Source organism: Eretmochelys imbricata, chromosome 1 (genome assembly GCF_965152235.1).
Source record: "Eretmochelys imbricata isolate rEreImb1 chromosome 1, rEreImb1.hap1, whole genome shotgun sequence".
Classification (NCBI taxonomy): domain Eukaryota; kingdom Metazoa; phylum Chordata; order Testudines; family Cheloniidae; genus Eretmochelys; species Eretmochelys imbricata.
In genome coordinates, this window is record NC_135572.1 from 165,962,528 (window position 1) to 165,986,575 (window position 24,048).

General features: G+C 43.4%; 1 protein-coding gene across 1 annotated transcript in view; it reads right to left on the minus strand.

Annotated features, from left to right (window-relative positions):
* Positions 1-22,362, minus strand: part of IFNGR2 (interferon gamma receptor 2) — a 39,653-nt gene extending 17,291 nt beyond the window's left edge. Inside the window, exons 1-3 of the mRNA XM_077819163.1 lie at positions 21,888-22,362; positions 7,859-7,985; positions 4,695-4,870 (exon numbers count right to left, since the gene is read on the minus strand). Of these exons, the coding sequence (XP_077675289.1) occupies positions 4,695-4,870; positions 7,859-7,985; positions 21,888-21,957 (373 nt within the window). The 5' untranslated portion in view covers positions 21,958-22,362. The remainder of the gene's footprint in view (positions 1-4,694; positions 4,871-7,858; positions 7,986-21,887) is intronic.
* Positions 22,363-24,048: the final 1,686 nt, after the last annotated feature.

Below are 24,048 nucleotides of genomic sequence, written 5' to 3' on the forward strand. Positions count from 1 at the left end.
ATCATTTTGTCTACTTTATCTTGAAAAATTATCAAGCTTTAGTAGGATCTATCTGCAGTTCACTCCGACTTTTGCATAGCCTTGTTGACATTAATCTGATTTAAATTTTTCCTTCAAAATGCCAGATCAGCTATGCATTCTGGGCTTCCCATATCGCCTCCCAGCAAAGGAGCCTCATCTGTTCCAGCAGATAGGACACTGGACTTAGAGTCAGAGGATGTGGGTTCTATTACTGGCTATACTACTGACTCATTGTGTGATTTTGGGAAAATCATTTCACTCTATCCACTGGGGACAAAACTGAGGAAGTTTACCAGCATTTGCAAAGCACTAACAACTACAGATAAAAACACACCATATATGTGCTTATTAATTGTTATTATTATTTCTGATCGGTAGTCTCTCTCATACACACCCCTTGACCAGGCAATCAACTCCAGAGTAGAGTCTCATGCGCAAAGTCTACCTCCAGGTGGAGAAGGCCGCAAAAGGAAACTGACGAGGATGTTATAACCCCACTCAGTTTCACTTCACAGCCAGCTGCATCTGTGAAGTGCTCCTGTATTTCAACATGGCGCTACTGTTATATGCTGCAGTTGCTAAGAAGAGAAAAAGAAAGCAAAAAGATTCTAAAGGAAGAAGGATGAAAAGACAGATGCAAGCAAGGAGGAGAGGCTAGATGCATGCAACATGGTAAAAGGAGAACCAAGGCCTTTTCTACAGCTAGGAATTTATCCTGGTTCTAGCCACAGGTGTGGATGCATTGGTACCACCTCTGGTATAGGCAGGCAAAGCTGCTATTTGCACTACATCAGGTTACCTTTATTTCAAGCAAGGCTAGGCCCCAGCAGTGTGAATAGCAGCTATGCCTGCCTACATTAGGAGTTTGCACTGCTCCAGCTACGTCTGTGAATAGTCTTCAATGGCTGGGATTGGGGCAAACTCCCAGTGCAGCCAAGGCTTAAAGAAGAGGAAAAGAAGTGGATCTTATCAGGATATTTTCATAAAATCATATGGAGTGCAACGTCACAATGAGTGTGAATATAATGTAACTGGAATATGCTTCATGAAAAAGATCTCTTGTAAGGTATCATTACAAAGTTTATAATCTACTGAGTGTGGTCATCCTATTTGTATAAATGTATCACTCCTGTATGTGAAACTAGAAATATAAAATATAACTCTGAGGTCCTATCGTAATTATGCAAAGTGTGGGCCATTAATGGTGGTTCATAATCTTGATGGCTCCCATCAACTAGAACAACTGACTGTAGATGGCTCTGTTTACTTGCAAGCCTTCCTGTGAGTGAGGCCCAGAAGAATGAAGGCTTGGGGTCTCAGGAGATGTGACCATGTCACCTGGTACTGGAATCCATCTTAAACCTGGTGTTTTTTCATTTAGAAGGAGGGGTGGGGACCCAAAGAGACAAAAGATTCCCACATTGTGCTAAACATATATAAGGGGGTGAAATGGAACAAGGGACTGCAGTCATAAGAAATCTGCTAGCTACCACCTGAGCTAGAACAAGGACTGTACCAGGGGAAAGGATTGGGCCCAAACTAGAAAGGAGTCTAGTCTGTGAAATAAGCTGATTGGAACATCTCTGAGGGTGAGGTTTCATCTGTAAATCAGTTTCTTACAGTATTAGGCTTAGACTTGCATGTTTTTGTTTTATTTTGCTTGGTAACTTACTTTGTTCTGTTATTACTTGGAACCACTTAAATCCTGCTTTTTGTATTTAATAAAATCACTTTTTACTTATTAACCCAGAGTAAGTAATTAATACCTGGGGGAGCAAACAGCAGTGCATATCTCTCTATCAGCATTATAGAGGGTGAACAATTTATAAGTTTACCCTGTATAGGCTTCATACAGAGTAAAATGGATTTATTTGGGGTTTGGATCCATTGGGAACTGGATGTCTGGGTGCTAGAGACAGTAGCACTTCTTAAGCTGTTTTCAGTTAAGTCTGCAGCTTGTGGGGGACATGGCTCAGACCCGAGTCTGTGTTTGCAGCAAGCTAGCATGTCTGGCTCAACCAGGCAGGGTACTGAAGTCCCAAGCTGCCAGGGAAAACTGGCTCAGAGGTAGTCTCAGCACATCAGGTGACAGTCCCAACGGGGTCCCTGTGACCGAACCCGTCACACTTACGTTCGTATGTTATATTTTAATTTTCCCATTGAACATTTTCAGAGTAACAGCCGTGTTAGTCTGTATTCGCAAAAAAACGGAGTACTTGTGGCACCTTAGAGACTAACCAATTTATTTGAGCATAAGCTTTCGTGAGCTACAGCTCACTTCATCGGATGCATACTGTGGAAAATACATAAGATGTTTTTATACACACAAACCATGAAAAAATGGGTGTTTATCACTACAAAAGGTTTTCTCTCCCCCCCCCACTCTCCTGCTGGTAATAGCTTATCTAAAGTGATCACTCTCCTTACAATGTGTATGATAATCAAGGTGGGCCATTTCCAGCACAAATCCAGGGTCTAACAAGAACGTCTGAGGAACAGTGGGGGGGGGAGGGGGGGGACGGAATAAACAAGGGGAAATAGGCTTGAATAGAGACTGGGAATGGTTGAGTCATTATAAAAAGTAACCTAAGTTAATTGTATCCAATTTACAAATTAATTCCAATTCAGCAGTCTTTCGGAGTCTGTTTTCGAAGTTTTTTTGTTGAAGGATAGTCACTTTGAGATCAGAAATCGAGTGACCAGAGAGACTGAAGTGTTCTCCGACTGGTTTTTGAACATTTTGTTGGTCACCAAAGTTTGGAAGTGAACTGCTAAAACGTACCTTCCTGTATAAATACAAGACTACCAAGCAATTAGTTTATCCCTAATTATTGTTATAGCATGGCATAAAGAAAAAACGGTGAGTTGCCCTGGACGCTTAACTAATTTGTATCACAGTGCCTAATACAATGGAGTTCTGAGCTCTATACACAGCTATTTTACAAATATATAAAAAACAAATGTTAAAAGACCAGAAAAAAAGTCAGACAGCCTAGCATAACACAAGAGAAAACTGATCCTTTCCTGTAACCTCTGCTTATTATTTTTATAATGGCAGGACACGTTTAGATTCATTTTGTTGCAATGTCATCCATGCTATGGTAACAGAAAAACAAAAATAATAAAACTTCACCCTGCTTCATTCAAATGGTTCTGCTCTGCTCAAAATTATTTTGTGGAAAGTTGGCCCTCTTGTTAATACATTGGATCATGAACTTTTTAGTTTCTTCTTGCATCATGCCCTACTACAGTTGCAACTGCTATCTCTCCTTTAACGTGTCCTCTCTTCTGAACATTTCACTTGGCAAGTAACTCTCCCCAGTATATTCTCTTTCTCACCGCTCAGAGTGAGCAACATGATCTGGGGTGTGATCTACATGGCTGATTTGAATGCCATAGGAAAAAATACACACAAGCTAGAAGGCTAACAGCTGAGTTTACAGGAATTGATTTTAGGATTGGCTACATGAGGTGCCACATGAGAAGGCAGAGAAGGCTGCTGGCTTTCAAGGGGCCACTTGAAAGTACCCAGAGTACTGGATACACAAGCGGGGAAGGGGTAGGTGTGGAATCATGCAGTTCCTCCCCAGCCCCCGAGCCTCTCCTTCGCTTTGCACTTCCTTTGAGCTAGTCGTATGCCCCCACCCACAGGATCCATTCCCCAGGTTGGGAAATAAGAGGGAATAATGAAGGACTCTCTTCTGCGCTAAACATTATTTCAGACTTAACTTTTGAATAAAGGAAACCCACCACTGAATCTCCTCCTACCTCAGAAACCAACCATAAAAAAGGAACTCGTGGATACTTCTAAATGGTAAAGTTAAATGTGTTCACGCAGCCACCAAATTAACCTTGATTTTGTCAGTATGGTATACTCCCCGTTATCTGAATAGCACAGGGGACACTGATTTTATTTGGATAATCTTGAGTTTGGATAATTAAAAGGGCAGGAGCCATGGCCAGGGGCTTGTCCTCCTCCTCACAGCCCTGGCTGGGGATCTCTGCTCTATTATCTGAAACCCTGCCTTGTCCCCCAGCACAAAGAGGCTGCAGAGGTCAGGTATCTCACACTGGGGGACAAGGAAGGGATTCAGATAACGTGGAAGTTCAGATTATAGGGTTTTGGATAAACGGGAGTGTACTGTATATCAGGGATATACTATACAATAGTATACTATACCCCTTTATACTATACAAGTAGGGAATAATGTAGGTACTTTTGAAATTATATGCGTTTGGTGCCAAAATGTGTTTAGGAGTTATCACAAAATTAGGTGTGCAGAAAAGCCCAAAATCTACAGGAAAATAAAAAAAGTTAACTTATTGCTCTCCTGGGCTCTGTTCAATCTAGAAAAATTAGTTGTCATCAACAGATTCCCCCATCAACTGGTGCTGACAAGAGTTCAGTGTAGATGAGAAACTTGTTTTAATATTACAGAAAAGTTGACAGATACCAGTTTCTCCTAGGTCTCTGTATCCGTACCACTGGCATAGCAAATATAAACTGAAACAGATTTTAAAAACAGATTCCTAACACAGCAGGTCCTATCACCTCTCTTTTGAATTCTCTCACATACTATACAAAGTGAAGAAAACTAAGACACAATAATAATAACAATTATCAGAAATATTTTCTATAAGGAGGTAAGAGGCTGAGATCATAAGAGACTTACTGTTTTGGTCTGCTACAAATGTATTTGTTTCCACCCAGACAGATTTCACTTGTCCGAGCTCAGCCCTAACACGTAAAGTAATTGTCCAAAAGCTTTTGATATTTGGATGTGTGAAATTGCATTCAGTCTTTGTAATATTTGTGCAGTTAATTTCTTCCCAACAATCACAGGCCATTCTGCGATACAAAATGAAGAAAGAATAAGTCAGTGGAATCGCCTCGCTGCTGCATCTAGTACAACTGATAGAAAACGCTCTCTCAAATATTCTTTACACCCAGCCGGTTTCTAAAGAATCGACATTTAATATAAAAGTACAACTTTCAAGCAGTTTTACTCTATAACCATGCAACGCCTTCTCTCAAAGCACCTGAAACTCTTTTCAAAATGTAGCCAATTAAAAACTTTTAGGAGGTAGGCAGGGGACATTCTGTAATCCCAGAGGCTGAATGCCTTCAACTATTACAGGGCAGTAAGCCTGACTTCAGTACCGGGCAAACTGGTTGAAACTATAGTAAAGAACAAAATTGTCAGACACATAGATGAACATAATTTGCTGGGGAAGAATCAACATGGTTTTTGTAAAGGGAAATTATGCCTCACCAATCTACTAGAATTCTCTGAGGTGGTCAACAAGCATGTGGACAAGGGGGATCCAGTGGATATAGTGTACTCAGATTTTCAGAAAGCCTTTGACAAGTTCCCTCACCAAAGGCTCTTAAGCAAAGTAAGCTGTCATGGGATCACTAACTGGTTAAAAGATAGGAAATAGGGATAAATGGTCAGTTTTCAGAATGGAGAGAGGTAAATAGTTGTGTCCCCCAGGGATCTATAGTCGGCCCAGTTCTATTCAACATATTCATACATGATCTGAAAAAAGGGGTAAACAGCGAGGTGGCAAAATTTGCAGACGATACAAAACTGAACTACTCAAGGTAGTTAAGTCCCAAGCAGACTGCAAAGAGCTACAAAAGGATCTCTCAAAACTGGGTGACTAGCCAACAAAATGGCAGAAGAAATTCAATGTTGATAAATGCAAAGTAATGCACATGGGATTACGTTTGCCAAAATATACATATAAAATGGAGTCTAAAGTAGCTGTTACCACTCAAGAAAGAGACCTTGGTGTCATTCTGGATAGTTCTCTGAAAACATCCACTCAATGTGCGGCAGCAGTCAAAAAAAAGTGAACACAATGTTGGGAAACATTAAGAAAAGAATAGATAAGATGACAGAAAATTAATTGATCTTTAAATATTCATGGTAAATAGGCCTAATGGCCTGTGATGGGATGTTAGATGGGGTGGGATCTGAGTTACCCAGGAAAGAATTTTCTGTAGTATCTGGCTGGTGAATCTTGCCCATATGCTCAGGGTTTAGCTGATCGCCATATTTGGGGTCGGGAAGGAATTTTCCTCCAGGGCAGATTGGAAGAGGCCCTGGAGGTTTTTCGCCTTCCTCTGTAGCATGGGGCACGGGTCACTTGCTGGAGGATTCTCTGCTCTTTGAAATCTTTAAACCATGATTTGAGGACTTCAGTAGCTCAGACATAGGTGAGGTTTCTCGCAGGTGTGGGTGGGTGAGATTCTGTGGCCTGCGTTGTGCAGGAGGTCAGACTAGGTGATCATAATGGTCCCTTCTGACCTTGGTATCTATGAATCTATAAAATATCATATTGCCTCTATATAAATCCATGGTACGCCCACATCTTGAATACTCTGTGCAGATGGGGTTGCCCCATCTCAAAAAAAATATATTGGAATTGGAAAAGGGCAACAAAAATTATTAGGGGTACGGAACGGCTTCCGTATGAGGAGGGATTAATAAGACTGACTTTTCAACTTGGAAAAGAGACGACTAAGGGGGGATATGATAGAGGTCTATAAAATCATGACTGATATGGAGAAAGGAAATAAGGAAGTGTTATTTTCTCCTTCTCATAACACAAGAACTAGGGGTTACCAAATGAAATTAATAGGCAGAAGATTTAAAACAAAGAAAAGGAAGTCTGGGGTTTTTTTTTTTATAAAATGCAGTCAACCTCTGGAACTCCTTGCCAGAGGATGTTGTGAAGGCCAAGACTATAACAGGGTTTAAAAAAGAACTAGATAAGTTCAAGGAGGATAGCTCCATCAATGGCTATTAGCTAGGATGAACAGGAATGGTGTCCCTTGCCTGTTTGCCAGAAACTGTGAATGGGCGAGAGAGGATGGATCACTTGATGGTTACTGTTCTGTTCATTCCCTCTGGGGCACCTGGCATTGGCCACTGTCGGAAGACAGGATACTGGGCTAGATGGGAATGAACAGAAGAGGTAATCACTGAGCGATCCATCCCGTCACACATTCCCAGCCCATCCTGGCTAATAGACATTGATGGACTTGTCTATCTCAAATTGGGCACTCAAAATTAATGCATACTTTTCATTTTAACCTCTCTCTCAGTTCTTTTTTGAACCCTATTGTAGTCTTGGCCTTCACAACACCCTCTGACAAAGTTCCACAGGTTGACTACGTTGTATGAAGAAATACTTCCTTTTGTTTGTTTTAAACCTGCTGCCTATTAAGGTCACTTGGTGACCCCTACTTCTTGGGTAAGCAAAGGTAAGTAACATTTCCTTATTTACTTTCTCCACACCAGTCATGATTTTATAGATCTCTATCATATCCCCCCTTAGTCGTCTCTTTTCCAAGCTGAAAAGTCATCTTATCAACCCCTCCTCATATGGAAGCTGTTCCATACCCCAGTCATTTTTGTTGCCCCTTTCTGTACCTTTTCCAATTCCAATATACCTTTTTTGAGATGGGGCGACCACATCTGCCTGCAGTATTCAAGATGTGGGCGTACCATGGATTTATATAGAGGAAATATGATATTTTCTGTCTTATTATCTATATTGATATTTAAAATAAGAACATCCTGAGTATAAATAACCATGGGCTTCAGGAAAAATATTAACAAAGCTGGTTTGGAACAAGAGTGAAAAAAAATTGGGAAAAAGGAAGGATCTCATTCTTTTCCTTGTTTAGTGGAAATAATTCAGTCCAAGAAATTTGTTTTCAAATGTACCTGAAAACCTTTTTAATAAAAACCTCATTTTCTACATACAAGCTTATACTTTTCTATTAGAATGAAACCAATTTAGTAGAATGCAACTGTTTACTTACGTACTATACTGGACCGTATACAACACTGAGCCATTATCCACTTTAACAGGAGCCCATCTCAATAAATTCTGATAATTATATGAGTAAATTGTCATATTCTGTGGTGCTGGTAACTGGAATGACGATTCTAAAATAGAGAAAAACATCAAAACAGTAAATAAAACTTTCAACACACAGTAACTACAGATTTGAAATCACCTTTCCTCACCTCCAAAATTCATGGCCACATATTTATACAGCTTTGCCACAAACTTGCACCTTTTCCTCAACTGCTAAAGAACAAGAGACCTCCACACCATCTGTTTCCAAGTGTACTATGCACCAATGCCCGTACATCTCTATTACCCATTATTATTAATGTTTTCTGCACTATTGCCTAATACTAGATACAAGCTACAGTTTGCAGTTAAATCCAATATCCTGAAGGAAGGCTTTGGGAGAGGAAACTATAGGGGAAAAATTAAAATCACTATTTTTATTATAGGTGAAACTGATAGCACCACTCCGATATACAGGTTACCCAACACTTCCAGTTACAGAACCCTGAACCAGTTGTTTGTAACTTTGCCAAACTTTAATTGTTTGGGCTGAAATTTTCCATGCTCGGTGTCTGGCTCAGGCTGAATTTGTTGGAAAGTTTCAGGCAAAATGGTTCAGCCACTTTCAAAGACAAGATTAGGAAAAAATCATGCAGCCATTTTACTGAAAGCTCGAGTACCTCCATGCTTTGGAGCAGGTGAACTTTAAATTTGACAGGGGATGTCCTTTTGCTATTCTCATGAAAAAATGCCCAAATTTAGCCAAATTACAACCCTTTGAACCATCTCAGTGTTCACATGCTCAGCAGAGACTTATCAGAGTTCTGGAGCTAAAAATCACAGAATCATAGGATTGGAAGGGACCTCGAGAGGTCATCTAGTCCAGTCCCCTGCACTCATGGCAGAACTAAATATTATCTAGACCATTCCTGACAAGCGTTTGTCTAACCTGCTTTTAAAAATCTCCAATGATGGAGATTCCACAACCTCTGTAGGCAATTTATTCCAGTGCTTAACCACCCTGACAGTTAGGAAGTTTTTCCTAGCGTCCAACCTAAACCTCCCTTGCTGCAAATTAAGCCCATTGCTTCTTGTCCTATCCTCAGATGTTAAGAAGAACAATTATTCACCCTCCTCCTTGCAACAACCTTTTATGTGCTTGAAAAGTGTTATGTCTCCTCTCAGTCTTCTCTTTTCCAGACTAAACAAACCCAAAATATCCATAGATACTGTCCACACTGAGCATGCTGCACTCCCCAGCTACTGTGGTCAGGCCAGGCACCAGAACTGAGAGCAGGGAGATTGTGCTCAGTGGCCCTCCTGCTGGTGCCTAGGCTACACAGAAGAGGAAGGTGCCGGATTCAAATGCACAGGGGATAACAGCCAGACTGAAGGTGGGGGAGAGGAGATTAGAACAAGTAGTCTGGTGAGGGAGAGACTTGAGACTGCGGGCCAGGGAGAGACTGGCATTTGAGCCTGGGGGACAGAGGGGGGGAAGAAGAGAGAAACTGGGATTGGGAGCTAAGGGGCCACTGAGACTGGCTGGGCAAGAAGATTGGTGAGGGACAGAGATTAACTCAAACAAAGAGATTAACTCAGGGGAGCCCAGAGCAGGAAACCAGGACTGGCTGATCAACGAGACTGGGACTGGCTAGGCTTAGAGAATGGAACTGGGGTGAAGAAAAGATAAGACTAGAGAGTGGCAGGGGTCAAGCTTGTGGGGAACAGGCACACGGGTCTGTGACCATTAGAGAATACTCCTCTCCACAGCCTTGAATGGAATCCAAGATTCCTGAGTCTCACCAGTCCCCATCTGTGAAGAAATAGCTCTGAAACCCCGGCAAAGTGTGTGACTCATTCCGCTCTAGTGCTAGTCCACATAGAAGGTGACAACAATCAATTACTCTCTTAGCTCAAGTGACAGAGACATGTGTGATGGATCTTCAAGGTATTAGCACTGCTGATGACTAAGGCTAAGATTTTGTCATGGATATTTTTAGTAAAAGTCAGGGACAGGTCACGGGCAATAATGAAAAAATTCACGGAAGCTGTGACCTGTCCCTGACTTTTACTAAAATTATCCATGACAAAATGAGAATCATAGAATATCAGGGTTGGAAGGGACCTCAGGAGGTAATCTAGTCCAACCCTCTGTTCAAAGCAGGACCGATCCCCAATTAAATCATCCCAGCTAGGGCTTTGTCAAGCCTGACCTTAAAAACTTCTAAGGAAGGAGATTCCACCACCTCCCTAGGTAACGCATTCCTGTGTTTCACCACCCTCCTAGTGAAAAAGTTTTTCCTACTAACCAACCGAAATCTCCCCCACTGCAACTTGAGACCTTTACTCCTTGTTCTGTCATCTGCTACCACTGAGAACAGTCTAGATCCATCCTCTTTGGAACCCCCTTTCAGGTAGTTGAAAGCAGCTATCAAATCCCCCCTCGTTCTTCTCTTCCATAGACTAAACATCCCCAGTTCCCTCAGCCTCTCCTCATAACTCATGTGTTCCAGTCCCCTAATCATTTTTGTTGCCCTCTGCTGGACGCTTTCCAAATAAAACTGGACACAGTACTCCAGATGAGGCCTCACCAGTGTTGAATAGAGGGGAACGATCACATCCCTCGATCTGCTGGCAATGCCCCTACTTATACAGCCCAAAATGCCAGTGGCCTTCTTGGCAACAAGGGCACACTGTTGACTCATATCCAGCTTCTCGTCCACTGTAACCCCTAGGTCCTTTTCTGCAGAACTTCTGCCGAGCCATTCGGTCCCTAGTTTGTAGCGGTGCATGGGATTCTTCCGTCCTAAGTGCAGGACTCTGCACTTGTCCTTGTTGAACCTCATCAGACTTCTTTTGGCCCAATCCTCCAATTTGTCTAGGTCCCTCTGTATCCTATCCCTACTCTCCAGCATATCTACCTCTCCTCCTAGTTTAGTGTCATCTGCAAACTTGCTGAGGGTGCAATCCACACCATCCTCCAGATCATTTATGAAGGCTGGGCAGATGTGGGTGGGCTGGGAGCTGCAGGGTCCCCCCTCAGCTGGGGATCCGAACTCGGGAGCTCTAGGGATTCCTCCTGCCCCCTATGGAGGTGGAGAGTTGTGGGGCTCTCTGTGCTGCCCATGCGGGTGGGGAGCATTGGTGGTCGCCCCTGCCACTGCTGGCAGCAGGGGACCTTGCAGCTCCCAACCAGCCCTGAAGTCACGGAGGTCTTTGGAAGTCACAGAATCCATGTCTGAATCACAGCCTTACTGATGACCAATGATGAAATTTGTTTTTTTTTTAGTTTGCTTTTAAAAAAAAAAAAAAAACCTAGGATGTTACACAAAAGAAAAACCACGACCACCCTAACGTTAAAAGAACATGAAGGTTGCAAACTTAAGCATTCAAAAGTTAGGAAATGGCAGACATAAGGTTGTTTGTGCAACCTTTAGTCAACCCCTTGTGCATTTATAATACAGTATTTAATTATATAATCACATTCTATTTTTTCCAAAGGACTCTGCCTCAGTCAGTGCCCGTGCACCAGGCAGGTCACCCTCATTCAGTGCACAAGATAGACATGCTCTATGGATGAATCAGGGTTGTGCAGTGAAGGTGGCTATTATCTGTAGGACCCCTGCCTCATTTGCTGCAGAAGTTGCAAGTGTGATAAATGAGGCAGGGGACTGGCAGGAAGAGAAAGGGCGGTTTCATGGTTAAGGCAGTTGAACAGTGCTCTGGAGAACTGGATTCTGTCCCTGCCTCTGCCACCAAGTTCCTGAGTGATGCTGGGCAAGTCACTTCATCTAAACTTTTCACAGGTGATCACTAGTTGTGTGTTCCTCATTTTCTGGGTGCCCAACTTGAGACTAGGGTCTGATCTGCAAAAGTGCTGAGTACTCACAGCTGCAAACTGAAGTCAATGGGTGAAGTGCTCTGGACATTAAGTACTCTGAAAAAATCAGGTCCTAAACATCTCAAATTGGGCACTCAAAATTAATGCATACTTTTCATTTTAACCTCTTTCTCAGTTCCCATCTGTAAACTGGAGATAATACCCCCTCTCACCTCTCAGCAGTATTGTGCAAATAACTTAATTTATCTTTGTAAAGCACACAATGCATGCCACAGAAAAACCACAATGAAATCAATAATTCTGTCTTCAGAGTAGGGGTTGAATAATATGTAGTACACATGGCAGGGGTCGGCAAACTTTTTGGCCCGAGGGCCACATCGGGGTTGCCAAAGTATATGGAGGGTCAGGCAGGGAAGGCTGTGCCTCTCCAAACAGCTGGCCCCTGCCACCTCTCACCCCTGACTGCCCCCCTCAGAACTCCCGACCCATCCAACCCCCCCCCCGCTCCTTGTCCCCTCCACCCCCTCGCAGGACCCCCCCTATCCAATCCCCCTGCTCCCTGTCTGCCCCGACCCCTATCCACACCCTCGCTCCCTGACAGGCCCCCCGGGACTCCCACACCTATCCAACCCCCCCGTTCCCCGTCCCCTGACTGCCACTCCCAGAACCTCCGTCCCATTCTACTGCCCCCGACTGCCCCCCAGATCTCCCTGCCCCTTATCCAACCCCCCCGCTCCCCACCCCCTCACTGGCTGAAGCCAATCGCGCCGCCTAGAGCATTGGGCCAGTGGCGCAGTGAGCTGAGGCTGCGGGGAAGGGGGGGACAGCAGGGGAGGGGCTGGGGGCAAGCCTCCCCGCCTGGGAGCTCAAGAGCCAGGCAGGACGGTCCTGTGGACCGCATGTGGTCCACAGGCTGTAGTTTGCCCACCTCTGACATATGGCATGGGGCCACACTGGAATAATAAGGAGAGAACATATTGAATAGCTGGCTCCTTGAGTGGGCACCGTCTATCCAGTGCACTGAATGAGGCAGGGTCCTGTGGGAAAAAAGTGTGACCATGTAATTAAAGACTGTATCATAATGCATATGCACAAAAGGGCCAAATTAATGTTGCACAGGCAACCTTAATTCTGGCATTTCCTAACTTCTGTGCACTTGACTTTGTTTTTTACACTATTTAAGCACGTTTACATCTTCTGATGAAAAGCATCATATAATAAAATAAAATATCTGGCTCCTATATAGCACTTTTCAGCTGTGGATCAGGTAGATGTTATTTATGGAGGATAGGTCCATCAACGGCTACTAGCCAAGACGGTCATGGATACAACACCATGCTCTGGATGTCCCTAAACCTCTGACTGCGAGATGCTGGGACTGGACGTCAGGAGATGGATCACTTGATGATTGCCTTGTTTTGTTCATTCCCTTTGAGGTATGTGTCGCTTGGTTGCTGTCAGGAGATGGGGTGTTGGGCTGGATAGACCATTGGTCTGACCCAGTATGGCCATCCTTATGTTCTTATTTTCCTAATATTTCGATCCCATATAAGCATCTAGCTTTCTAATTTGAATCAATGAAGATGGATTAAAGTATTGGAAGTTATAGTGGTTCCCAAGCATTGAGTTTTGTTCTGTATACGACAGATGGGATAAAAAACTGTCATACCTGGGCTCAATTAGCTTTTCATCTTTTCCCTCTCAATGCAATCTTGCAGTTGACTTGCTCACAGCATATGCAATGACGTTTATGCTTTTCAAAGGTTGTCTTCTCATTTGAATGTCAAAATATCAAACATCCATAGACTTATTCATAGATTCCAAGGACCATTGTGATCATCTAGTTTGACCTCCTGTATTAAGGCCACAGAACTTCCCAAAAATAATTCCTAGAAAGTATCTTTTAGAAAAACATCCAATTTTGACTGAAAAATAGTCAGTGATGGAGAATCCACCACAACCCTTGGTAAATTATTCAATGGTTAATTACCCTCACTGTCAAAAATGTATGCCTTATTTCCAGTCTGAATTTGTCTAGCTTCAACTTCCAGACATTGCACTCTGTTACACCTTTCTCTGCTGGATTGAAGAACCCATTATTAAATATTTGTTTCCCTTCACCTTATCTTCATTGCTAAATAGATTGAGCTCCTTAAGTCTGTCAGTATATAAATCATGTTTTCTAATTCTTTAATCATGCTTGTGACTAATATACCTAATATGTATTTGACAATTTCAGAGCTGTATTAATTTCTATTTTATTTCAAAAACTGTTTTCAATAAATATTTTATATTGATCCAGGGGAGATCATGTGTTTTATTTTGGTTATATCTTGCCATAACCTTTCTAATGACAATGTACTAAAGAGCATAATTTTTGTGAGGATGTATGTTTGAAACCAAAATAACAATAAAACTATTGAAAATCCCATATGATTGCATAACACCCCATATAGTAGGCCAGTTCCCATAAGGTAAGTTACGTTGTGCCTATTTATACTTCTTCTAAAATTCCAGTTAGAGGTTTTATTATTCACTTCCTGTTTTCAATTTGTATTTTATTACATGTGGGCAACACGATTCAAGCTGGGTACCACTACAGAAATGGCTCCAGAGGTAGCTCATCAAAATTTGAAAATCAGTTTGGGGTCTTTTGAGATAAAGAAATGCTATGCAAATTATTAATCTCACATTCATATAGTCACTTAGGCTTTGTCTACATTTAAAACATTATAGCAGCACATTTGCAGCGCTGCAGCTGAGGCAGCATAGCACTTCAGTGTAGAGTCTAGACACTCACTACAGCTACAGGAGGGGTTCTCCGGTTGCTGTAGTCCAGGGGTCGGCAACATATGGCACACGTGCCAAAGACGGCATGCGAGCCGATTTTTAATGGCACGCTGCTGCCTGCTGGGTCCCAGCCGCTGGCCCCGCTCAGCCCGCTGCCGAACCCAGGCTGGGACCCCAGCAGGCAGCAGCATGCCATTAAATATCCTCCCCCCTCTCCCCGTGGAGGCAGGGTGAAGAAGCTTGATCCTATCGGCTGCTGCTGCAGGGCAGGCAAGGTCCCCCCTCCCACGCCTCTTCCCCTGCTACGCTGGGTTCCTGCCCCTCCCTGCTGCCCATCAGCTGATGGTGAGGGAGGGGGAGAAGCAGAGCTGCAGCACGCTTGCTGCTCTGGGAAGGAGGCGGAGACGGGGGTGGGGCCTTGAGGACAGGTGGGGGGTGTGGGTGGAATCAGGGCATATCCCCTCCAGCCCCTGCCATGAGCCGCTCTGGGCAGGGGGCTTGGGGTGTGGTCTAGCCCATGCCCTGACTCCTGCACCCTCCTCACATGCCCCCAGCCCTCTGCCCTAACTCCTGCACCCCCCACACATACCCAGCCCCTCCACACCCCATGCCCTGACTCTTGCACCCCCCACATTCCCACCCCCACCCCTCGCACCAAATGGGAGCTCCTGCATCCCCCACACATTCCCACTTGCACCCCTTGCACCAAATGGGAGCTGCCCAGGTAAGCACTCCACACCCAAACCTCCTGCCCCAACCCTGAGCCCCCTCCCTCATTCTAGCTCCTGGGCAGACCCTACACCCCAACTCCCAGCCTGCTCCTTCACACCCAGCCCTGTGCTCAGTGCACTCCCACCCTCAGCTCAGTGCAGAGAGAGAGGAAGAGAATGGGCTAGAACCAGGGAGACGGTAGGTACCCACTCTATGTGGGCAGGGCCAGGATCCCAGACCAGCAGTGGGCTGAGCGGGTCCAACAGCTGCTGCCAGTCTGAGGTTCTGGCTGCCAGCTCCTTGCCAGCTGGGGTCCCGGCTGCAGGCCCCGTTCAGCCTGCTGCCAGCCTAGGTGAATGGAACCCCAGGCTGGCAGTGGGCTGAGCAGGCCAGCGGCTTAAGATCAGCATTTTAATTTAATTTTAAATGAAGCTTCTTAAACATTTTGAAAACCTCGTTTACTTTACATACAACAATAGTTTAGTTATATAATATATAGACTTATAGAGGGAGACCTTCTAAAAAACATTAAAATGTATTATTGGCGTACAAAACTTTAAATTAAAGTGAATAAATGAAGACTTGGCACACCACTTCTGAAAGGTTGCCGACCCCTGCTGTAGTCAATGCACCTCCCCGAGAGGCAGTAGCTATGTCGATGGGAGAATTCTTCCATTGACCTAGGCCAGGTCTACACCAGGAAATTAAGTTGGCATAACTACGTTGCTCAGAGGTGTGAAATATCCACATCCCTGAGCAATGCAGTTAAGCCAATTGAACTCCTAGTGTAGACACACTAGATTGATAGGAGAATTCTCTCATCTACATCGCTGCCGCCTCTCGGGGAGGTGGAGTACCTATGCCAGGAGAAGCTCAGCACAGACAGTCTTCAGAGAAAAAATAGTTATAAAAACCTTTTAGGCTTGCTAACAATTAGCATTTTTCCACAGCACTTCGAAGAAATTGCGAAGTACAATACAACCTGTACAAAGTGTGTTGTAAAACAATTCCCATCCAGTTTTAATGAAGTTCTAATAACTTTGTGTAACACGCCAAATGGTCTCGTTAGTCAGGAACTTTTAGCATATTAGTGTAAGAAGCCCTTCTTTAAAATAAATAATAATGACTCCTTAGTGCCCAGTCTCACAGCAATACCCCAGAGTACATTTTTCCTGGTGACATTAACCACAAAACTTGCCTATATGGCCTCTGGTATATATAGAATTTTACAACATTGCCTGGTTTTGCAGTGTTGTCTTTTTAAACTTGCAAAAATGACCAATAGAGGAGAAAAACGTCTTTGACATAACCGCAGTTCACTTATGTCATCAGTATAGCACACCCTGAGCAGACATGCCAAACCTGCGGGAAAAAATGCAGAAGTTGGGCTTGTTTTTGGCTTAATTGGCTTGTGAATTGCTTGTTGGCTAGTTTTTGGCTTGTAGCTTGTTGGGCTTGTAGCTTCTTTTTTTGATCGGCTCCCGGCAAGCAGGGGCAAGGGGGGGTGGGGAAGAGAGTCACAGGTGCAGAGTGGGCCCACCACAGACCCAGACTGCATGCCCCGAGGGGATCTAGTCACAGTGTGTTGGGGTTTTTAGGGATTGGCTTGTTTTGGCCTTGTTCTGAAATAGAATTAACTAGATTTCTGGCTTACTGTGAAAGTCGGGGTGCTTATTTACCACGTGAAAGTTGGCAACTGTGACTCTGGGGAATCATGCACAATATGAACTCACCATCCGTGGCAGGGCTGGCTGTCATAAAATCAATGAAAAGTGAGTTTTAAATGGTGTTCACGGCATAGTTACATTTGCTATTTAGTATATATTTCTAAGGTTGCTGAGAATTCTTTGCTTAAATATAAAGAACAAACTTTTCTTGAATCATGGTATCATGCAAATTCCTGAATACTTGAACAGCTAGAGCTCGCTACTGGTCTGAGGCACATGGCAGAGTATCTTGTATAATCAGCTAAGTCACTTAGCCAACCATATGAGGTAACTAGTTCTACAAGATAGGTGACAATTCAAAAATGCTAATGGTGTGAAATGCACACATTCTAATTTTTTTCTGGACTGTTACTGAAATAACAAAAGAAGAAGGAAATTAGTTCATTTTTCCCCGACACTGGGTTCACATACTGCTGGTATGAAGCAACACTGTCCCAGACAGTAGGCTCAGAAATGACTATTTTAATCAAAACTTTTAACTTGACAGTTGATACACAGTAAGAGGTCATTTCTATACATGAGTCTTCTGAGCTTTGTGCCAAATAAGGTGGATGTAATTTTCAGAGTGGATAAAAACGGATTGGGGAGTGGGGGGAGAAAAATATTTTTTATTTAAATTGGATTTTTTTGATTTTGATATTTAAATTATTTCTGCTTAAAAATAAACCTATTTAAAATGAAATTTGAATTTAATGTACAACAATTTAAGGCCCAAATCTCTTAACATTTAAATAAAAACTAAATATGCTGAATCCATGAGTCTCTATTAAAAAAACCCTCTGAATTAGAGTTACAGGGGATGCTCTTCTATATAAAGAATCAGAGGGAAAACATCTAACTTTTGAGGTCAAACTTCATAAATATGGCACAATACGTATGTACTGTACTAAGGGCTCGATCCTGTGGGGGACCCAGGGGCTGTGCTACTGGGTGCAACAGACTGGCAAAGTTATCATAGAGAGCCGGCCTCTGACTCCAGGAGACACCATCATATATCTCATCAGGACCATCCACTGACCCCCACCTGGGTGGTCTCATACTCCTGTTTTATAGCTTCTCCCTACCTCAGCTCCGATTGGCTCAGTTATCAAATTATTATTATTTATGACTCCACCCACCATGAAAACGTACTCTCCCGTTCATGGAAAAACACTGAAGTTTATGTATGCAAAATATTTATTAAAACACCCCTAAATTGTATATGTTGTTTTATGTGTTTAATTAAATTCAAATCATCATCCTAATGCAGCTTGACACAAATCATGAGCAAAAAGTTAATTATCTAGTAAATAAGCAATATATCATTTACCATTTTCTAACTACTAAAAATGTACAATTAATAAGAATCTGAAAATATTAAGTTATATAAATTGCTTAAATAAACTTATATAGGAGGGTATACTCCAACTCAGGGGTTTTCAAACATTTTTCTGGCAACCCAGTTGAAGAAAATTGTTGATGCCCGTGACCCAAAGGAGCTGGGGATGAGGGGTTTGGGAGGGACTCAGGACTGGGGGAGGGGCTCAGGACTGGGGGAAGGCTCTGGGTGCAAGCTCTGGGGTGGGGCCGGAGATGAGGAGTTTGAGGTGCACTGATTTAAATTGCTTTAATTTTCATTTAAATCTGCAGTCCTTTATTATAACAACCTTTTCATTTCCATGGAATTGATCATTTTATGTTTAGCATTTTCTTTTTTTTTTTTTTTTAAAAAATACAAGGTTATTAAAATATCATTCCAAGCATCCAGTAGTTAAGTCTTCTTGAAAAAGGAATGTCTGAAGAGAGTTCAATTTAATTTAGATTGCAAGATGCTGCAGACAAGAAACCTTGATTTGCTATATGTTTGTAATGTGTCAGACCCACATTTGGTGACATTTTAAAATAACTTTTCTCTCAGAAAAAGGAGCATTTACCAAGGAAGGAACAAGTTATTTGTTTCTGGACTTCAGAAACTTCTGATATAGTCCAGATACAATTAAAGATTTATTGTTTTCCTCAAAGTAATTCCCACTGAGAACACTAAAGATACTATAAGATATATAAGAATAAGTGAATGTAAGAGTAAAAAAGAGAGGGTTTTGGGTAATAGTTAAGGTTGGAGTTTAGGTTTGAAGTAAGTACTCCAACATTATATCACCTGGCAGTACATCCATCAAAATAGGACAGTCTAATTCTAGTTCTTTATTTCAGACAGATCATGAACTTGATCATGAAGCAAAATAATCGCCTTTGAAAAGCAATAACTCAAAGTGCAGTTAGATTTAGGCAGTGGCACAAAATGGAAATTCAGGAGTCAGAAATCTATGCAACATAATTAGGCAGAGTTCAATTTCTATTTTTTGAAAATTTCAGTAATATAGATTTAAAGCTTTTTTTGAATTTTCAATTTAAATGTTCATAATTGCAGAAAATTATGAGATGAGGGTCAGAAAACAGTTATTTAATGACAGACATTGATTCAAAAAGTTAAAGCTGTTAAACTTTAAAACTGTAAAAACGCAAGCTGTCAACATCACACCAAAAATATACAAAGTAAATATCCTCAAATCAAACTAATAATTTCTCAAACAGCGTTTTCCCTACTTTGCCTATCTGTAAATTTCAATGATTGAGGGAAATATTTTTTGTTGGTTTGTGTTTATATGCTGAAATCAATGTTTGACATTTACTGATAAAAATCTAATTCTTCCAACCCTAAACATAATCGTCAAATTCCATTTTTTACTTTTATGTTCTCTCAGAACTAGAATTTATCCACATTTAAACACTGTAACAAAGTTTCAATAGCAAATCTTCATGTATCTAACTGCTCACACAAAAAAACGGTTTTAAAACTACAATTTTGCAATTGCATAGCAAGCTAAGGGGGCACATGCCGAACAGCAAATTATTGCTAAATGGAACTGGTTCCATGGAACACTGTAAAGGAAAATACCCAGCTCAGATGACTGAATTTAATCACCTAACTGAAAAAACAAAGTGATTTCTCAAACTGTACAATCAATTTTGTAAGGACTCTTCCTTCTCATTTTATTTGGACTAGCATAATACGTGTTTCGGAATAAAAGGTGAATCTGTTTTACATTACCCATATTTACTGGAGATACAGGAAAAGACACCATAATAGGGCCATATTACACAGTGAAGTCCAGTACCTTGCCTACTTTGGTTTATATTTTAAAAGCGGCCTCACTATATTATCCCAGGTCTCAATTTCTGTGGCCCTTAATGATCATTATTCAAATTTTAGTATCTGATAACTCACACACAAAACAAAAAATAACCAAAAATCCAAAGAACAAATAAACAATCACCTATACAAAACTGCCTCTAATTTCAAAGAGTATTTTCTGGTTTTGTTTACTACAGTCTGAGATTGTGAAGAATGCAACTGCAAATCAACTGGATTAAAAACATCCCAAATTAATAAATGCAAAATAAGTCTGCCAGCCATTATTGAAACAGATGAGAGCCCCCTCCCCACGGAATGAGATACAGTTAAAAACATACAGAAAAATACACCCACAGCACAGACAAACACAGCTACAAGTATAAAACAGAACAATGAATTTCATAGGCGAGACAAACACCATTTTAAATGGCCCTTTTGTGCATCTGTTTTGCATTCATCTGAGTCACCATATGTTACATGTTATTCAAGTATTGCTACACTGTATTAAAGCACGAAATGTCAGATCAATGAGTTCCTTTCCAGCATTTAAATTTCACTGATTTCTTCTATCAATTTGAATATCAGAACACAGGTTTGTGTCTCAAAATGTATCCAACACTTAGCCTGATAGCATTTTTTATAAAGCAAAATTACATCTGGGAAGCATGGGATAGCTGGCAGGCAAACTACTAATACACTCCTCTCACTTTCTAGCTCCTACCCATGAGGATACTGGAACAGCTAGCAGCAAGGCAAGAGTTGCAACAGGGGTTTCCACACCTGATACTGGGATAACCAGGCGGCACACTGTGACGTAACATAAGTAAGAATGACTTACTTTTGTTAAGTAAAGGAGTACTCAAGGCACCTTAGAGACTAACCAATTTATTTGAGCATAAGCTTTCGTGAGCTACAGCTCACTTCATCGGATGCTTATGCTCAAACAAATTGGTTAGTCTCTAAGGTGCCACAAGTACTCCTTTTCTTTTTGGGAATACAGACTAACACGGCTGCTACTCTGAAACCTGTCACTACTTCCATTAGTAAAAATGTTTACAGACAAGTTGAAATCCAAAGAGATATATAGCTTAGACATATTTAAAAAAAAAACGTAGAAAGGGAAAAAAGGCCTATCTACCACAGAAGGCCTGGCTCTACTATAGTTTTAGAGCAGCAAAAATCCAGTCCCCAGCTACAAGCACTGTGTATCACTGTGTATATAGACGGAGCATTTTTATGAATTAGCAAATGTCAAGACATTATAGGGGAGGAGAATTGCCTGTAGTGTATACGAAATACAGTAACGCATTTTAAAACCAGCAATTAAGTTTGAAAATAAAAATAAAGGCGAGCGATGTCCCCAGAACATACATCCCCCCTGCCCTCCCTCCAAAGAATTTCCCCTAGGCGTGAACTGAAAATCAAGGGAGACTTTTGCTCACCTTAACACATCTCTGGCTTCATTTATGGGTTCGCTCAGGGAAATGCGTCCCCAGGGGCTTTCCCACTAACAACTGTCTGAAACCTCCCCGAGGGGCTCTCTCACCCCAGCGCTGGGGCACCCCACACCCCTAAGCAGCCCCCCAATCCGCAAGCCAAGGAATCGCCCCAGGCAGATCGCTACTGAGGGCTGGTTTCCCGGGGACCAGGGACTCTGCAGCAACACAAGCCCCCCCCCGCCCCTTGTCCTGTCCGGCCCCGCTCGCTGCAAGTGCCCGCGCACAGCCCCGGGGCGCCCCACGGCACCTACCTGCGGCAGGGGGCTCGGGCAGGCTCAGCAGCAGCAGGCAGAGGAGCAGCGCGGCGCCGGGGCGCGGCATGGCCGAGGCCGGGGGGCTGTTGTTGACCGAGGAGCCGTGGGGGGAGTTCTGCCGTTCACACGCCCCGGGCCCGCCGCCACCCCAGCTCTGTCCGGCTGGCTCCGAGCCCGGGCAGGTCACCGCCCGGCTGCTTCTCCGGGATTTGCGTGCAGCGCCCGGGGCCAACCCCTTCCCGGACCTCCGGCCCACGTGCGGGTCGGGGCGGCGGCCAGCGGGGCTCCTGGGCAGGGAGGAGCCGCGGCGGGACAGGAGAGCCCGGGCCCCGGGGCGGCTCGGCCCAGCGCCCCCTTGGCAAAGCCGGGGACCCCCGCGCGGGCTGCTCAGGCGCGGCAGGGGGAGCGAGGCGCTCAAGGGCTCCCGCCCCCAACGGTGACGCGGCAGCGGAGCCTGGCCTGGGCTGGGCTGGGCCGGGCCGGGCTGGGCTGTTCCCGCGGGAGCTGCTGCAGCGCGCCCGCCCCCGCCCTTCGCCTAATAACCCCCGGCAGGCGGGGCCCGCGCGGGCTCCTGCTGCACAACAGCCCCGCCCCGCCCCCGGCCTGTGGTGGCTGAGAGAAGCCGCGGCCTTGCGGGACTTCCTGGTGCGTCAGCTACCACAGCTCTCGCCCTCAGCCCAGCCCAGCCCAGCCCGGGGGCGGGGGAGACTGGGACCCAGCGAGCCGCAGGGACACACCCCGCTTGCCGGGCTGGGCCACTCATTGTCAGTAACCCGCGTCAGTCACGGTCCGAACAAACCCAGCTCCCGTGGGGCTGAGCCCTTTGGGACAATGACCCTGTCCGCGAGGAAAAGCACCGAGGCCTGGTGCCTTTTTGCCCGGTTACTTGCTTGCTAATTGTGGTTGCAGTATTCCTGCAGGGCTGGTAACCCTAAAATTAATTCTCTTCCTGGTTTACTGGTGCATCCGCTGAAGTGAGCTGTAGTTCAGGAAAGCTTATGCTCAAATAAATTGGTTAGTCTCTAAGGTGCCGCTAGTACTCCTTTTCTTTTTGCGAATACAGACTAACACGGCTGTTACTCCAAAACCTGGTTTACAGAGACACCCAGCCAAACTCCTGCTCTTAAGGCCCAGGCTCCCAGCCAGCGCACTAGACTACAGTGCTTCTCCTTTTATTAAACAATAAAAACGTGGGAGGGAATTTTGCTCAAAGTTAACAGAAAAGTTCATCTTTAGAGTAAAACCAAGCATGGGGAATTATAGTATGAACATGTGAAAGCAGTTGCTGATAGAATAGAAGTCTGAATAGTAAGTTCAATAACAATAGTGTTTACAAGGTATTGTTTTATATTATAGCACACCATATAATCCTGTAAGATGAGAAAATATATAATGGATGAAGAATAAATTTGTAGGCCCCAATCCAACAATAGGCAGATCTAGTTCTCTGGATGACATCCTTAGGGTGTGCAAAATCCCATTGCAGGGCCACCTCAGGTAGGGTAGATTTTTTCCTTTAAACTGGCAGAAAACCACACTTTTGAACGATCTGGAATGCTATAAATTAACCTAATTTAATAGAAGCAGTACTAATGAGGAGGCCAAAAGTGCCAACTACATGCAATTTATTTAGTATAACTATAGTTATTCTATGGTTTCAGAAATAAAGACGCACATGCTCTGGTTATCATGACCACACATGGTATAAGCTTACAGAGGAGTGTGCAGTATTGTTTATATATTTGTGGTTTAAGTGAGAAAATCTTGCATCAGGTGGTTAAAAAGTCCCTTTGCTTTCACTGCAAACACGTGGTTATATTCTAACCACACACCTTCACTAACATTATTGATTACCCACCAACAGTAAACAAGGGTGCTGGAACAATTTTTATAATGGGGGTGTTGAAAGCCACTTAACCAAGGTGTAAACGTTGTGCGTGTATATATGAGAGAAGCTGCGGCCTTGCGGTACTTCCTGGTACGCCAGCTACCGCAACCCTTGGTATCGTAAGTGCTGGAACTAGGGTTGCTGCTGCATCCCCTAGCCTGAAGTGATTTCCCTTATAACTAGCACCCCTAGTTCCAGCACCTATGATAGTAAATTTTTACAAACCCTAGGTAATTTTGAAAATCAGAGTTCCTCCCAACTCAGATACTA